Source organism: Microcaecilia unicolor, chromosome 1 (assembly GCF_901765095.1).
Source record: "Microcaecilia unicolor chromosome 1, aMicUni1.1, whole genome shotgun sequence".
NCBI classification, from domain to species: domain Eukaryota; kingdom Metazoa; phylum Chordata; class Amphibia; order Gymnophiona; family Siphonopidae; genus Microcaecilia; species Microcaecilia unicolor.
This window is the reverse complement of record NC_044031.1, coordinates 669289896-669308344: the sequence shown is the minus strand read 5'-3', so window position 1 is coordinate 669308344 and position 18449 is coordinate 669289896. Positions and strand designations below refer to the sequence as shown.

At 45.6% G+C, this 18449-nt stretch overlaps 1 protein-coding gene across 1 annotated transcript in view; it reads left to right on the top strand.

Annotated features, from left to right (window-relative positions):
* The first annotated feature begins 5496 nt into the window (after positions 1-5496).
* ALPK3 (alpha kinase 3) overlaps positions 5497-18449 on the top strand; it is a 203108-nt gene continuing 190155 nt past the window's right edge. Inside the window, exons 1-2 of the mRNA XM_030187187.1 lie at positions 5497-5546; positions 5939-6371. Of these exons, the coding sequence (XP_030043047.1) occupies positions 6184-6371 (188 nt within the window). The 5' untranslated portion in view covers positions 5497-5546; positions 5939-6183. The remainder of the gene's footprint in view (positions 5547-5938; positions 6372-18449) is intronic.

Below are 18449 nucleotides of genomic sequence, written 5' to 3'. Positions count from 1 at the left end.
TACATTTACATGCGCAACATGTCCGTGAATGTTAGGGGTTATGTTATAGCAGTACCCAGCCCCCTCCCCCCTTAGTGACTGAATTTAACTTCCCTGATTGCAGGGTTCTGTATCATTCCCATTGCATGCAGGGACTTGTAGTTATTTTCTCTATTGCAGACTATTAAGAGAAACAAGATTATATGACCACAGTGGGGTAAAAACAGAACTAGAGAAGCCTTTGTTGAAAATCTGGAGCCAGGCAGCTAACATAGTAACATAGTAGATGACGGCAGAAAAAGACCCGCACGGTCCATCCAGTCTGCCCAACCAGATAAACTCATGTGTATACCTTACCTTGATTTGTACTTGTCTTTTTCAGGGCACAGACCGTATAAGTCTGCCCAGCACTATCCCCTCCTCCCAACCACCTGTCCCGCCTCCCACCACCGGATCTGGCACAGACCGTATAAGTCTGCCCAGCACTATTCCCCGCCTCCCAACCACCAGTCCCGCCTCCCACCACCGGATCTGGCACAGACCGTATAAGTCTGCCCACCACTATCTTCGCCTCCCCACCACCAACCCCTCTTCCCCTCACCGGCTCCACCACCCAATTTCGGCTAAGCTTCTGAGGATCTTCTGCTTGATCTTGATTTGTCCTTGCCATTTCATGGCACAGACTGTAGAAGTCTGCCTGGCACGGGCCTTATTCTATAACTACAGAGGCTGTCATCAAAGCCCCCACTCCAGCCCATCCACATCTGCCCAGCCACGATCAGGACCCAGACCGTACAAGTCTGCCTGGCAGCTGGCTTTGCTTCCCAACTACTGAAGTTGCCATCTAAGCCCCGCTAAGTTTGTTTGGTTCCATTCTTTCCATACAGGATTCCTTTGTGTTTATCCCACACATTTTTTTTTTAAATTCCATTACTGTTTTCATCACTGCCACCTCCTGCAGGATGGCATTCTAGGTATTTACCACCCTCTCCGTGAAAATCAAAACTTACATGCACTTTATGCATATAAATCTTTAGAAAACTAGAATCTGCATGCCCCTGTGCACAAACACACATGCATATGCCAAGCTAAGCATCATTCTATAAACATGTGCCTATCTTGCACAGTATATATTTGGAAGGGGGGTGTACTTGGAGGAGGACATAAGGCAGAGCTCCCACTTACATCTGTAACTTACAGAATACTGTATGGTATGTGTCTTGCTGCCACACTTAAAGCGCCTGCTATATGACTGGCCTAAGTGTGGGCTCCGAGATGTTAGGTGCACTGATATCGGGTTACTCTAGCATTGTAGAACAGAACCTAGACCACTTGGTTCTGTTACAGAATAGGCTCTTATACCCACACAGCTTTCAGACACTCAGTTATAGAATTAGTCCCAATCCCCCCCCCCCCCCGATATTCAAATGGTGAAATAGCGTATTGGTGCCTAACCATGGATATTTGTCGCGCCCCGTACCTGCGCCGCCTTGCCCGCTGGGAGGTCCCTCTCCGCGAGCAGGGGAGAGCGGAGTATCGCTGGCTATGGGCGGCGTGGGCGAAGAGTTGTACCCGCCTCCTGGGCTATGCCGGTTCGCCGCTTCAGCGCGGTGACGGCCGGAGAGCGCCGGCGCTGTCAAAATGGCCGGCGCTCTCTTACTTGCAAGGCTCTTCCGGGTGCAGGACCTGGGAACAGAGGAAACGCCCATTCAGGGTCCGGATTGGCTGGTCGCGGCTAGTCTCCGCCCTCTCTCTGAGACCAGCCTATCCGGAGCCCTGGGGCTGGTTGTGGGCCCCTCCTTTTCGTCAGCTGTTGAGTGTTCTCCAGATGGAGGGGGCTATTTAAAGGCAGTCACTGACAGTATTCATTGCTTCGGCTTCGACTTGTGGATCCCTGAGTGTTGTGTTTTGGAGTACCTTCCGTTTGCCTTGATCCTCTGTTTGAACCTCTGTTTTGAACCTGGACTTTGCTTTTGCCTGCCGCCTGCCTTTGAACCTCTGTTTGAACCTGGACTTTGCTTTTGCCTGCCGCCTGCCTTTGAACCTCTGATTGAACCTGGACTTTGCTTTTGCCTGCCGCCTGCCTTTGAACCTCTGATTGAACCTGGACTTTGCATTTGCCTGCCGCCTGCCTTTGCACCTCTGATTGAACCTAGACTTTGCTTTTGCCTGCCGCCTGCCTTTGAATCTCTGATTGAACCTGGACTCTGCTTTTGCCCGCCGCCTGCCTTTGAACCTCTGATTGAACCTGGACTTTGCATTTGCCTGCCGCCTGCCTTTGCACCTCTGATTGAACCTGAACTTTGCTTTTGCCTGCCGCCTGCCTTTGAATCTCTGATTGAACCTGGACTCTGCTTTTGCCTGCCGCCTGCCTTCGCACCTCTGATTGAACCTGGACTTTGCTATTTCCTGCTGCCTGCCTTTGAACCTCTGGTTAAACCTAGACTTTGCCTCTGCCTGCCCTATCCGGTCCTTCTTTGGAGGTCTCTGGCCTGATTCTCCAGGTAAGGTCAGAACTGTCTGGCTGCCAAACGTTGTTTGGTCCAGGGGCTCACTTTTCATGACAGAGGCCTGACATATTTAGCAGGAGATAACCGGTTATCTTCCACTAAACGTCCACGGTGAGCTGCTAAGGAGGACATTTTATATGTGGCACCTAAAAAATTGGCACTGAAATCAGTAACAACTAAGCATATTCTATAAAGGCACCGACTCAGCCCCTAAAGCTATGTGCATCCATTTACACCAACGAAATCCCATAACCCGGCATGTAGATTTAGGCACACTGGGTCATATTCTTTAATTACATGCGTAAATTTTGGAACACCCACAAACCACCCATTTTCCCGCCCATAACGACGACCCTTTTGGCCTGCATGCATTAGAAGTTAGGCGCACTTTGTTACAGAATACACTTAGCGAGCCGTCCGCGTAAATTCCAATCAGTGCCAATTAGTGCTCATTATTGCTTGTTAAGCTGTTACCAATGCTGAGTAACTTGTTAAGCCAATTAAGTTACGTGCATTGTTATAGAATCCACGCCGATATCTAGGAACACTATATAGGATCCAGGGGTAACCGGCTATATCACGCAATATAGCCAGTTAGGGCACAGATATTCAGTGCTTAACCGGCTATGTTCAGCAGTTAAAATAGGTCGTATAAATAGCAGGCCTATCTTTAACCACTAAAAAGTTAACTGGTTAGTGCTGAATATTGGCTTAACCAGTTAATTTTTTTAGCAGTTAACCCCCCCCCCCCCCTCCAGATATTCAATGCTGGTTGCTGGAAATGGGCCAAAATTGAATATCCGGGCTTAACACCGGTGCTGGTTAGCAAAAGCGCTGCCCACCACTGGCTAAATATCAGGCCCAATATGTCCTAGCTTTGGCTGTTTAAGTGTGCTCTGCGCTAATGTTTTGCGCCTGTTAACACCTGAGAGCAGAAGCACATGTGAGAGCTATTTTCCAGGGTGTTTATAAACAACAGATATGCGTTTAAGTTCCCTTTACAAAATAGGCTTAAGTAAATGCAGGTTTGTGCTGTACAAGGTGAGTACCATAGTATAAAATTAACAAGAGGGTAATTTTAAAATCCATTTCTATGCCTAAGTGCTTTACGTGTGGAAACAGGCTTTTAGAAAACGACCTAATGTGCAGGGTAAAGTACAGTACTAAGTCCACTGCAGGTGCGCTTTTAGGGAGCAGAGTTCCTTGGGGTGGGGTTTTGATTTTCAGAAGAATGCACAGTTTTTCCCAGTGTAAAAGTATCCACACAACTTATCGGGTGTTTTCCCTTGGAAAATCAAAGCAAAGCACCTGCGGACGCTGCAGCATTGCAAAATGATTCATTTTCACTGTTTATTAATAGTGGGCCAAGATAAGGAAATCTGATTTTTATTTTTTACCTTTTGCGGTGCTGCTCCAGCAACTCCACACAGTTCTAATACCCCTATGGCCGCCCCTCTGCATGTACCCTTGGAAATGCTACTTGGCTTATAGGTACCACTACTGCAGCAATAGAGATCTTCCTTTCCCCTATGGGACCAAACACACCAGCTCAATGGGATGCCCAGACCTAACTGTGCCCACCAGATGAGGGATCCAAATACCCTATGGAGGATGCATTTGGGAAAAATTCATTTTGGACTAAAGTGAGAAGACAAAGGGTGTCAAAACAGTAGAACTCACAGGATGATTCTCCTCTTATTTAAAAAAAAAAATGTTATCTTGAGCACATCACTCCCTGCATTTCGCAGATCAGCCAACTGTAATTAGGTAATAAATATTTTTCCTTTCTCCTTGTTGCCTAAACAACTGAATATGAACCTTTACAGCTGGAGTGCCTGTATTTCTATTTCTTTAATTAAGCAGACCTTAATCCTAGTGCTGTGTCCCATTGACCTGGAAATGTAAAGGAGAAAGAGGAAAATGTTTGGCCAACCCCCTCTTCCATGCCCCTCCCCCCCATGTTACACCTCTGAAAACACTGATACATGGAATGTGTTTCTTTCACAGAAAGTTGAAAGCTGATAGCTGTCATTAATTCCTGGGTAGCTGCTACTGTCTTTCTCTGTGGAGGCACCTGATTCATGCAGGGGGTGAGACAACTGGCTGAAAATAAGGGAATGATGCAGGAGCAGGGGAAGGGCAGTTTGTCCTGTACTAGTTAGGTTCAGTATGGTAAACTGGGCAAGACTGGTTTCAGTATTTCTGCTTTGGGAACCCCATTCACTTAACTCCTTGCCACTGATGGATTTTCCCCCTGTCTTGTTTTAATCCCCTACTTTCTTTTGTTTTATTAATTGAGGAAGTAATGATAGAAAAATGAAATCTGTACAATTTTAATGCTATCTTTATCCTAGCATAAACGGCTATATCTTTTACAGAAGATTATAGACATCGGTATCTACAGCATGAGGTTGCAGAGAAGCACAATGCAAAAAGTCACCATGATATGAACACTAGAAAGCAATAGATTCCTCAGTAGCAGAAGTCCACTCTTCCTTTCTCCAGTGCAAAAGAGAACCAGTTTTCTGACGTCTTCCCAATGTAATGTGTTTAAAGTCAGAAAAGGAGGATGAAGAGATGGGAATGAGGAAGCCAAAGCCAGACCAAACTCTACTGATACCGAGAAGCAGGGAGGTCTCTTGCTGTGAGTGACAGCTCCATCTGAGTCTCTGCGAATGACTCTCTTTAGGAAACATGCCTGGTATGCCAGGGCCTAAGTCCTTGCAATTTTGATCACAAAGAAACTTCCCAGCACAAGACTTTCTCTCTGAATCCCACAAAGCAGAGGGTGTCTCTGCTGGGCAAGGGGTCACTCCTAAGCTCATCAGGTGTCCTGCAGCTCGGAACAAACCTTATCTCAAGAGCTGTACCCCTTTCTGTTTTCTGCATGTTTTTGCTGGGTTACCCAGCAGAGTTTTGGAAAACATGAAGTGCGCTTGCTCCTGTTTGCTGGTGTCTATAAATAGCCCTGGGCAGCGCGTGCTCTGAGTGATTGACAGTTGTTGCTTCTCACACTTGGGGTCTGGAGGCCAGTCTGCAGGACCTAGAAGTAGAATGGTGAGTGAGTATAGCAAAACAACGGTACCCCATTATCTTTTGTCCCCATTAGTAGCAGTTAGGGAGCATGGCACTGCCAGCCTCAGTAGCAGCTGATGTCTGAGGGCTTGAGTTGAAGATGGGACCCTGAGCCAGTGTTAGACAAGGGTTTGGCTGAGCGTGGGCTGGACAGGCTGCTCCTTCTGTGCCTCTAAATTTATCTTGCAAGCACAGTGATGGGAGAGCTCTAACACAGGGTGAAATATTTCTGCCATGTATTCCCCCTGAGCTGCGGCATCTGTGTCTGACAAGCTTATGACTTACATAGGTTAACATTCAGTCTTCTTTTTTGTTCTTACTGTGATACTGCACTTCATGTAACAACTTCTATGTTCTCCTTTTTCTGTTTCCAGCTGGTATAGAAGATCACAAGGAAAGTTTTAACAGTTGGTTTGTGGCAAGTGTTTTTTTTTTTTGGTGGTGGGACTTAGTCGAGAAATATTCTTTTTCTTCTTTGTGGTAAGCTGGGCAAAGCCTGCTTGTATCTGTCTCTTTTTTTGGGTGGAAGAGGACGTATAGTCATTTTTGAGGAGACTTTGCAGAATCTCTGCCCACCTTTCTTCCCTGTCAGTGATTCCACAGTCGGCTGCTGAAGAAAATGGACTCCAGAAGACTTCGGAGCCACTCAGCCTCAGGGAATAGCCGATACTACATTTTCAATAGCCGCTTTCTTAATGGCAGCAGCAGCAATGGCAGCGATAGCGGGTTGGAAGAGGACGACGGACCCGACTTCTGCACCAGGCCCGACAGCCGCAATTATCTACTGAATGTTAGGCCTGAGAACAGGTAAGAGCTTTTCTGTTCCAAATATTGTGTTAACGATGAGCGTGATAACAAAAGCCAAACCCAACAAAGTATCTTCATTTCCCATTACAATATAAAGATTTGATCTTTAGAGGCCTATTTGATACATGTTTCGAAATAGTTTTCGAATGAGGCTTTTTTGATTCTTGAATATCTTTGAGTTGGATCGAAAGCGGGGTGTCCTAGTTCCACTTTAAAAAATTACCACTCCCGCCCAACGATACAGAGTGGTGAGAATAAATACCCTGCTCTCCGAGGTACATTTCTTTATATTTGCTAAGTGCTTCACCACATTTTCTTTTTTTTTTTCTTGGTGAAAGGAGAATTATCAGAGTTTTTCTTATATTCATCCCTCATCACACTGCAAAACTGTATTTCAGTTTTAGAAATACAAGAATCTTATTGAAAAAAGTAGGAACAAGGGGCATATAGTTATCAATGCGGGTTACCGTTAAGACGGGTTCTGTTACCTCTAACTCATGCTATTTCAGTTCAGATCCCATTTTATGCAAAGAGACCTAGTTACTAGTAACTGGGGTTAACGTAAAATAACACATCGTAACAGTAGCCCACATTGATAACTTCCTTTCCAGGTTGTACAGTTGATGAAAATAGTTGCTTGATTGGAATGAAGAGTTACTATTTTAATTAGTATTTATTAACCATCTTTATGAATACATTCACCCAAGGCAGTATAAGCTTAACATAGACACGTCACATAATAGTTAAAACACAACAACAGTGAAATATACCTGGGAAAACAGCCAAGCTGCAAACTGTTCAGTAATTGGGGATTAGGGTAACTTGATATCATAGTCTTTTGTTGTCTTTCAAGGTGAAGGTGTGATTTTACAACTGTAAAAGGTTGATTAAATAGAAACATTTAATTACAGGCCAGTCTAACTGTACTCAGAAATAGTCAACAGTTGTCCCTTCCAGTGATGGCTGCTGCGTTTCAATGAGGAGATTGTTCAGTGATTCTGAATCTGATTGAGTGATTGATCTGAAGAAAAGCAGGTGTACCTTCTGCGTCATTCTGGTTGTTTTCCTCATGGGGGTGATGTTCATACCATTCTTTCTCCTGCTTTAGGAACTGCTCAGTATCACCAACAAATTTCAGTCCCCTGCCTTTGTTTATTCATTTAATTTCTTTCTTTTTTTAAGTGATAGAAAGATTTTATTAATAGAAGCTTGACGTTCAGCTTTTCCTCACTTATATAGCTATATAATACTATATATATTGTTAAAGACGTTTATTGCAGCAGTGTAAACACCATCAGCAGGGGTGTAATGAAGAATTTCAAGACTCACATGCAGTATTGCAGACCTTAAGGTCTCCATCCCACTTGCTATCAAAACTGAAGAGATGGGGAGTGGGAAGTGCTCATGATAACAGTAGCAGGGGAATAGGAAGAGCTGAAGATATGATTCCTTGTCCATGAGGCTAAAGTATTTCTCACATATTGCAAGGTCAGTCTAGATTACATCTAAAATTAGCTTTATACTTGTATTCCGGTATTGTCAAGTTAGTTGAGTGTGTGAGGCTGATATGGAAAGTGAGCAAGAGATTTTATAATGATGTGAGAAAGGCCAGTCATATTAGAAATGAATAAGATTTAATTGAAGTGCTTGAAGCCAGCATTGCAAGGAGTGAGTGAGACACCACATTGGTGTGTGAGGCCAGTGCTTATTGAATGCTTAATATGGGATAGGATTACTCATTCTTCTGCAAGCAAAGCAGAAAGGTGGGAATGACCAGTGCAATGAGCCCAGTGAAAGGTAACACAAGTCTTTATTGTAAAAAGCAACAGTTTTTGCACTGGTCATTCCCACCTTTGTGCTTTGCTTGTATAGTTTTTTTGTGGAAGTGTTTGGTTTCCCTCTGACTTGTTGTTGGCACTACATCCATAGCAGCTGTTCTGTTTTTGTTACCTGTGCCTTGCAGTTTTCTGCAAGTTTGAACTAGTGGTGTAGATCTAGGTGGGCTTAGGAAGGCACAGGCCCATTCATTCTTGGTTCAGGCCCTCCCTGTCTGGTGGCCAATGATGCCTCCAAAGCACCTCAGTGGCAGCCACCTCATTCCTGAGTCTCATTTTTTCTGCCCCTGGATCTGGTATCTTTCCCTCCCTCCCCATGGCCCAGCAACTCCTCCTCTCTCAGAACTTCCCCTTCTTGGCTGTACCTCAGTACTATTGCTGGTGGCAGCATTGATTCAAATCTACTGCTTGCACTGGACCTGCAGGTGTCCCTCTGCCATAGCCAGCCCTTGCTGACATCATTTCCTGCTTCTTCTCTGGTGGGATATGGCAGAGGGAAGTCTGTGGGGCTAGCGCAAAGACAGGAGACAGCATGAGCCTATCTAGCCCATTATGTGGGTTGAAGCTTGCCATCATATTGAGTGACCTAAAACATTTGCAGATGCTATTGAAAAACAATAACAAACTTGTAAGGTTTATATTGTTTTATTAAACCTCCTTGGTTTTGTATTCTTTGTTATGAGAGGAATTGGGGGGGGGGGGGGGGAGTTTTTGAGGAGTTTGTTTTGGTTACACCAATATGGTGGCTGCTGGGGGAAACTGGCTTCAACGTTTTGACGTCATGCCATCTCCTGTCTTATTAACCCTCCTTGGTTGGCACAGATAGTGGTTATGAACCACAGTTGCTTCTGGCGATGCTTCTGAGGTAGAATGGTTAAGGGGGTGTTCAGAGAGAGGAGGAGGTGCCGGGTCATGGGTGGGAGAGGAGCAGATGATGGATTTGGGGGAGGAGGAAAGGGAGAGAGATGCAGGACAAATGGCCAGAACTTGGACTGATTCAGCCTGCTCCTGGTGTTTCTGAACCACTTGCTAACCTTGGCAGATGTTGGTGGAAGTGTCTGGAGAAAAGCAGAAAGGGGAGGTGAGGAGAGAGACAGGAACATTTTTTACTCAAGAGTACTTTTAAAACATCAGTCAAAATGGAATCGGTGCTTCACCCATCATGCTAGATAACAGGAGAATGCAGCTCAGTTCACTGCTAAAGTGGCTTGGTGAGTGATAGAGGTGGCGTGACACCAATGCAGCCCTGGCTCTAGAATTTCTGGGAGATGCTGCCTCTTGCATTAGCAGCTAATGCAAAGCCACTAGTCCTTTTCATTTTTATTTTGGATTACAAGGGTGTACCTTGCCCCAGAGCCTGCTTTCAAACAGGCCAGATACTTTGCAAAATAAACATAAAACCTGGCAAAAAGACACTGAAAACCTATACAGGAAAAAAAACAACAAACTTGCCAAACCATAACAGCCCTGACCCACCTATGAAAAGACAGTGTTATAAATATTAGGCTGGGCCCTAGAGCACCAGCAAACCTGCTACTGGGAAGCTAGAACAAGCTGGACTGTTACACAGTCCTAACCAGACATTACATTTTAGCAGAATCCTTCACCTCAGTCAGACTCACACCTGATACAAAATAGGGAATCACAAAAGACATGCAGATAAAAACTGAAATGGAGACCCCACAAGTAAGTCAGACTCTATAAGCAGTGAAAATACTGGTAAAAGAGAAACAGAAATGCATTTTTTCCTGTACTTTGCTAAATACAAAAATAGAAAAGATGTACATTTCCCAAATTAGACACTTACCAATTCTTGAAAAGTATTATATAAAAAAATTAAAATAAATAAGTTGACTGGGTACTTTTCTAATTGGGTTAATCCCAGTCTGTTCCACTATGAGGGGCATAATCGAAAGGGGCGCCCAAGTTTTCCTGAGGACGTCTTCCCAGGACGTCCCGGCAAAGGGGCAGGGAAACCCGTATTATCGAAACAAGATGGGCATCCATCTTTCGTTTCGATAATACAGTCTGGGACGCCCAAATCTTGACATTTAGGTCGTCCCTAGAGATGGTTGTCCTTAGACTTGGTCGTTTCTGATTTTCGGCGATAATGAAAACTAATGATGCCCATCACAGAAATGACCAAATGCAAGCCCTTTGGTCATGGGAGGAGCCAGCATTCGTAGTGCACTGGTCCCCCTGACATGCCAGGACACCAACCGGGCACCCTAGGGGGCACTGCAGTGGACATTGCTCCCAGGTACATAGCTCCCTTACCTTGTGTGCTGAGCCCCCCAACCCCCCCCCCCTAAAACCCACTCCTCACAACTGTACACCACTTCCATAGCCCTTACGGGTGAAGGGGGGGCACCTAGATGTGGGTACAGAGGGTTTGTGGTGGGTTTTGGAGGGCTCACATTTACCACCATCACAAGTGTAACAGGTAGGGGGGGGATGGGTCTGGGTCCACCTGCCTGAAGTGCACTGCACCCACTAAAACTGCTCCAGGATCCTGCTTACTGCTGTCATGGAACTGGGTATGATATTTGAGGCTGGCAAAAAATATTTTTAACATTTGTTTTTGAGGGTGGGAGGGGGTTGGTGACCACTGGAGGAGTAAGGGGAGATCATCCCCAATTCCCTCCGGTGGTCATCTGGTCAGTTCGGGCAGCTTTTCATGGCTTGGTCGTAAGAAAAAAAGGACCAAGTAAAGTCTTCCAAGTGCTTGTCAGGGATGCAAATTTCTGTGGGAGAGAACCAAACATTCTCCATGGATAAGCAGGATAAGTCAGCCACACAAGGGTGATGATATCGGATGCCACTATCCACAGATTAGCTCTTTTATAGCTCAGCAGAGCATTTTTTTAGGCCCTTCTGAGCATATGCAGGCCACCCCTGATCCTGTCCCCACCCATTTCCTCTCCAGTCTGTTCTATTCGCCTGGCCATGCGGATGGATTTTCCTGTTCTCCTCTATTTAGTTTTCTTCTCCTTTAAAGTAATTCTTTCTCTTTCACCTCCAATGTAAGACAATCAACAGGATAAACTACAGGGATACAGAACATGATCTTCCTGGGATCATGCCCAATCTCCTGGGGAACATGGGGACATGACCTACAACGACTCATCCAGCCCCAGGTGTCTGCGCCACAGTTGGGGCCATGCTGGCTACTCCAAAGATGTGTGCAGTAAGAAGGGCTGCACTGGCCCTGCTGCGCACTGTTTCTGCTGATGCCAACAGGCTTCTCTTCATCTGGGAGGGCCGGCACCAAGAGTGGCTGAATACTTCGCACCTTTGCTGCTTATACATATAGTTCCATTCATGCCCTTAACCAGGTGGGGCTGATGATGGTGGTCGGTTCTGTCACTTTCAACACTGGTGCTACAGATGCTGTGGGCACCAACCACTGGGGTGCTGCGTGAGGTTGGGTGTTTCAGCACTGGGGGCCTCTCCTTATGGATCCCCATCCAATGGTGATTGAAGGCTCTGCTCAGCTGTACCGGCACCGAGGGCCTCTTCAACCTCCGGCTTGTAACCTCTGAGCAGTGCTGAAGCTGTTCACTGCCCTCAATGCAGAGCCGCTAGCAGAGTGAGGTGGGCCACAACACAGCATACTTACAGCCACCGTGCCAGCGGAGCTCCTCTCTGTTTGGCACCAAAGCTCTGCCTTGCATTCAAGATGGAGCAGCCACACAGCTGGTCCCAGCAATTCTGATCTACGTCTTCGCCACCTCTTCATGATGTGACAAGCACACTGACAGTGCCACTGGAATGTTAGTGCCAAAGGGCAGCATTATGGTTCCCTAGTGCTGCTGAGAGAATACCATTTTTCAGGTCAACCTGTGTCTGAAGCCCTGCTGCATCCTCACCCTTCTTGGAATTGCAGCCCTTATGCTGACTTCTCGCTGTCCCTGTGGAGGTGTGTGTGTGTGGGGGGGGGGGGGGGGGGGGGGATACTGTGCTCCCTTGCTTCAACTGTGCCTATCTGCTCATGAAACCAGGAAACCCTAAATTCTGAGGTAAAAAATGGCACCAGTGGGTTGCAGGGTTGCACTATGTCATATCACCTGGCCCTCTTGGCTCCTCAAGTTCTATCGACTCCATTCTGTACTATTGTCAGCCTCCTCACCATGTGTGCCATTCAGCTGACCATGTACAATTTAGCTAACCACATGCCATCTCTAGATGAGGGCCACCCAGTTGCAATCCTCAGTCCCCATGAGTGGGCTGAGATCGTTAGAAGAAGGGCCCAAAAATCCTGCATACACTACTTTGAAGTTTTTTTTTTTTTTCCTAAAAGGGCCATCAACTGTCACTAAGTTAAATCTCGGAAAGCCCACTGCTTATCCTGGGGTTTAAGTAACAGGAATCTTGCCACTTTATGAGTGTGTGCCAGGTACTTGTAACCTGGACAGGCCACTGTTGAAAACAGGATGCTGGACTAGATGGACCCTGGTCTGACCCAGTGGGGCAACTTCTATGTTCTAAGATAATGCACACCATTATACCTCTGTTCTCCAGTACAGTGTACGCCTTCCTATCAGGGATGCTATTTGAGTCCCTCAACCCAAGATTGAAACACAATTCTTATGCCACTAGCATTCTCCTCCAAGGTCAGCCAGACCTGACTTCCCTCGAGGACCCCCCCATGCTAACCAAGAGACTTATAGGTGAACACATCAATGCTGAAGTGGGCTGGGTCGTAACTTTCAGAGGAGCATCTGACGTTTCTTATCACCCCACAAAGGAGGTCTTATCGCACAATCGTTAGGCCTTCCTTTATAAGAGGCAGCCAGAGAAAAGAACAGCTGCTCCAGAATGGTTTTTCTAGATCTGGTTCTGCCTGCCTTGTGGAGGGTTAAAACAGTGGGCTAGAAACTTATGACGCCAAAATTCCATTCCCGATCCTTAAAATCTAGAAATATTGAAAAAACAAAAAGATGTCATTTATATCCATATACACATATCTGTGGTGGAGAGGAGAGACAAGCCATCAGGCTAAACCAAAACATAGAGGGAAAGAGCTCTGTAATATTCTGACCTCATTCCACATCCCCTGCTTCCACCACCTAAAGGGATGCTGTGGCTTTTATTGCCAAATTCATGATTTGGTTGATACCACAGGTGATGGTGACCTGAACATTTCATAGGCGCCTACTTTTCAGAATGATTGGGGCTGCCAAACACCTGGCAAAATGAAGACACTCGCTCAGCATTGGGGTTCCAAGGATCTTAGGCAAGCATGCTCACGTAGCCAGAATCCCGCACTCCTGAAGGATATGCAGCTGATGCCCCTTCTTTCAAGGCTAAGACTGTGGCTTGCCCACTATGACTTTAATACCTCAGAGTCCCTGGTTCTGTCACTACTTATCCAGCAATTCTTATCAGTTTAAGGTTGTCACCTGAGCACAAAAGCCAGGAACACTCAGGGCACTATGGTAAGATCCTCCCTTATGGAGACAAGGATTTTTCCATTCCAGCTAGAGGTCACAGAACCCAGGCAACTAGTAATAAAACTTTGAGAACAATACCAGCCTGCTCCTGTCATATTAAAAATGATCAAAACTGATTTCATTCTCTACAATTTTAGAGGAGCACCTTCTCCAGTGCCCTGACATACGTGCTAATCTTCCACAAGAGCATGTCCCATAGCCTACAGTCAGCCACAGAGCACTGTTACTAGCCAGGGCCTGAAGTACAAGTCCTGCCCCACAAAGTTCCCAGAATTAGCTGCAGAGACCGTTTTTGTCAGCATTGAAAATGTCACGAGGTGCAAACTCATTCAAGATGGTAGGAAGAACTGAAACAACCCAATTTTCAGCACCAAAGTCATCAGTGTCTTCTTTTTCACCATGCTGTTTCTTGAATTTTGTGTTGTTCCTCTCCTTCCATCTTTCCAACCATCCAACAGTGGCTTTGAATTCAGTTAGTCCAAGACTTTCAGCTAGCTGATTAGCTTTCTCCATAAGCAGTGGACCACTGACAGGAAACTGACTGTTCTTGACATGAGAAAACCACCGAAGAAGAGCATCTTCTACATCCTCAGCTTTTCCCGCCCGTTTTTGTTTCCTGTGTGGATTTGTATTGTTTTGCCAGTCTTCCAGAAGCTGATCTTTCTGCTTCAAGACACGTGAAATTTGACTGGGATTGACACCATATTCTTTAGCAACAGAAGATTGACTTTGTTTGCTTTCTAATTTTTTAAGAACTTCTATTCGTTCAGCTAGTGTTAAAGTCTTACAGTTGTGCGACGACGACTCCTCCAGTGTACACTAACAGCACTCTTTCACTTATTCTGCCTGTGGCAGTTAAAGGGGCAGTAAATTTGAAATCCCGTTGGTTGTCACGCGCCAATCGGCTTCCATATTAGGTGCGCGCGCTTATGCGGAGTCTTTCCTGCAGAGGAACGGTCTTAAACCATGCATATAAGTGAATCTTGCACTTATCAGTGGTGTGCTAAACCGAAGTTTGTCCCCATAGAAATTGATGGCGCCAAAAATGGGACCGAAGTACGGCATGCAGTTAAACAAAGCATGTGCTTATCCGACGTGCACGTACTATTGATTTGTACATGGACATTAAAAACAAATTTGTGATAAATTCAGAAAACCCAAAAGGCTGGGTACTTTCCTACTATTTAGATTTCATCTATCCAATGGCTTGAAACTTAAATTCTAAAATGTTTCAAAAACATTTTATTACAGTGAGCAGAGAGAATGTTATCTTGGAAAGAATGTGTGTGGGTGAAGCAAGTCCACATTATTTGAGGGTTTGACATGATTTAATACTGATTATAAGACACACAGCAGTAAATTCTGCTCCTAGTTATTGTTAAATCAAAGTATTGGGCCTCATTTTTCCAGGCTATTTTTGCTTCTTATAACAGCTAGCTGTACAGTGCAGCCAAGCGATTAACCAGTCTAACGTGCTGAAGCGATGTCTCCATGAGTGTGACCTATAAAACCTTTCCACCCGCTGCAGATAGTCCTGTTTTCAGGACTTGGAATCCAATTGACTAACCCTCCCCCTCCCCTCCTGGATATTTAGCCCATAGTGGGCAGCATTAAAAAAAAACAATACCAGCTACTGTGGGCTTTTTACACATGCATATTCAGTGCTGGATCTTAACCTGGATTTCAGCATTGAATATGCAGGTATGTCAAGTCCAGCCACCAGAACTTCTCCAGATATTGGCTGATATTCCAAACACTACCTGGATAAGTGCATTTATGCTGTCCTAACTTTGGGGCACAAAGCTTACCGTGCTTGCAACATTTGCTCTAGACCGATTGTAGCCAGTCTGAAGCAAATGTTATTTAGCGTCTAATTCACAAAAGGGGTTCTGTGTCCCTTTTACCATTTGCCATAGTAACTACCCAATGCAAATGTATTACAACTAGCTCATCAGTATTAAAATGCACATTCTGTGCAATGCACAGAGAGGAGCACCTACCTTTAAAATGTTAGATTTTACTGCAGGTCAGGAGTTGTTGGAGAGAAGCCCTCCTCATCCATGCTGGCAACTCCAAGGCTGAACCCCTGTTCAGTTCTCCCTTCAGCCTCTGCCTCCTGATCACCTCCCAGCCTGGTGCAAGGAGATCTCCTCTTCTTTCTGCATTCTGCTGACCTTGTTCAGCTTCATGCAGAGTCCCCTCTGTTGTCTTTACAATCTGGCTATGCAGATCTCCTCCCCCCCACCCCCCTCACCACCATAGGCAGCTGCAGGAGCTCTGAAGTTTTGTCCGGAAGACAAAGTTTTGTGATTGCAGGAGCTCTCGCCCTACCCACCCCCCTCGGTGTCCTGGAAACAACTCCTGTTCTCTGCATGTGCTATGTGCTTCCAGAGGCCAATGCACAAAGGTCACCATTAAATTTCTGTGCATCTCATTTGCATGCCATTCCCTTTGTGCATCAGTTGCTGTTTGCAACTCGGTAATTTCACCCACGGCTGCCGTATTTAATGGTGACTTTTGTGCATTGGTCTCTTTATTTGGGCATTTACCTGGTTAATGAACTGATATTGCCACTAACTGGGTAAGTCCTGGCGTACCTGGACTCTGCCCTGGACTGCTCTAGCAATGAACTGGAGCAGTCAGAGTACATATTCAGTGGCACTCTCTGGTTAAATATCACTGAACATGTGCTCTAAGGGTGCTCATCAGGATTTAACCTAGTTAAATCTCTTAAATATCTATCACCTAAGTTATTCCCCTCCCCCATAGGCTCAGAACAAGTGAAATTAGTGCATCAGACCTTTTGTTTAACTCCTATTGCTGAATTGAATTCTCTTGCTTATTTTTCATGCTTTTCTGCCTAATCTTTTGTGTTTGCCATTTTCTGCTTACCGTAGCATATCAAGCAGCCGGCTCTCGTGCTACCCATCTGGAAGGTAAACTTACATTTCCTCCAATTTGATTGATAAGATACTGTCCCTGGAGGTATGCTGGGTTTTACTTACTAACACTTCACGTTTTGATTGCTAATGTAAGCTTGCAAATGAGTCCACTTTTCAGGACAAGGTGCCTCAGTTCTGTTTTTACCCCATTGCCTGCCTGGATTTGTAGTTCTGATTTTTATTTGTCTGTAAGACAGGGAGGCAGAATGCTGGAGAGATACCCTTAGACTGCAAGACTCTTTTCCAGGAGACAGTGAATCCGCCTCTGTGCAGAGCTCTAGGTTGTGAATTAGTGAATGCATTCAGTGACCAATGGGCATCAAATGATGCACCTTGTTCACTTCCTTCTCTGCATTTCCTTCTTCACTTGCAAATGGAAGTCTCCTTATTTGTTTACTTATGATTTCAATACACATTATAACTGGTGTGTGATTTTTTTAAAATCAATATCTCCTTAGCTTCTTCTTAAGCTTGATAAATAAAACTAAAGCAAAAGAAAAGAATATAAGGCGATACCTTTTTATTGAGCTTAATACATTTTTAAAAGGTATCACCTTATATTCTTCTCTCTTTTTTTTAATTAACCTTTAAAGTGAACGAACATGGCAACCACATTGCTTCCCTTTCAGCAGAGCTAAGTTGCTTTCATGATCTAGTCGTACCTAAATATGAATTTCATATGGCTTCCCCTGAGAAAACCTATCTCCTCTAATCTAGTGAACCTAGGATCAGTTATTTAATGTATCCCTGAGAAAAGACAGGGAGCCCATGTATGCAGTGGGGTGAAAGCAGGGCTGGATCAGTCTACCCTGAAAATTGGAGCCAGTTCACAACCCTGTGCTAATGTGGTCATTCCCCTCCACACCACTGAGAGCACTATACTGGGTTCTATGTTTGGATTTGTCTGTCTCCTCTAAAACTGCACACTTGTTTGTCTCATTGAATGAGTAGTTTTAAGATCACACACGTGAAAAGTAATTCAAGATAACGAAGTGCTCTACCACTGTATAAGGAATTGCCACATTTTAGATTGCTAGAGTTCATGATTAATGTCTTAATCTGTCTCCTCTGATTTCCACAGTGTCCTATATGCACTTTCCACAGCAATCTGGTACTGTGCTTGCATTCATGTATTCTGATAGTATCCAAACTGTGAGTGGCATTATTCATTGAGGAAACTGCATATCCTCTGTTATGGAAGGGTCTTGCAATATCATCCAGTCCCAAAAAGCCACCATCTTGAATTTTTCCTCAGCCTCTGAAACTTGAAACTTCAAAACAGTGAGGTCACTTCTGTCTTTACTAGCTGTTAAGCCCGTAAAAACGGGCGAGTATTGCAGCCCTCCTCTCTCTCCTGGCCTCACCCTGTCCACCGACCCTCCTCTTTCCCTTGGCCTTCCCCCCTCCTCCCATGTCCAGCAACCCTCCTCTGTGCCCTGCTCTCACCCCAAGTCCAGCAACCATGGCCTTTTCCCCCCCCCCCGCCCTCTCCCCATGTCCAGCTACCCTCATCGCCGCCGCTCCCTCCCCCCTCCGTGCTGGGCCCCCTGCACTGACCTGACAGCGCCTCTCACCTCCGTGTGAAAGCGCTGCAGGCAGCAGCAGATCGCTCTGCTGCTGCCTGCAGCACTTCCACACGGAGGTGAGAGGCGCTGTCAGGTCAGTGCAGGGGGCCCGATATGGAGGGGGGCGGGAGCAGCGGCGGGGATGGGGGGGAGGGTGGAGGTTTCACGCGATGTTCCTTTCCAGGCAGCAGCGGCGTCATCCGACAATTCGACTCCGTTTCCCTCTCTGTTCCGCCCTCTGACGTCATGACATCTTGATGCGAGGGCGGGACAGAGAGGGAAG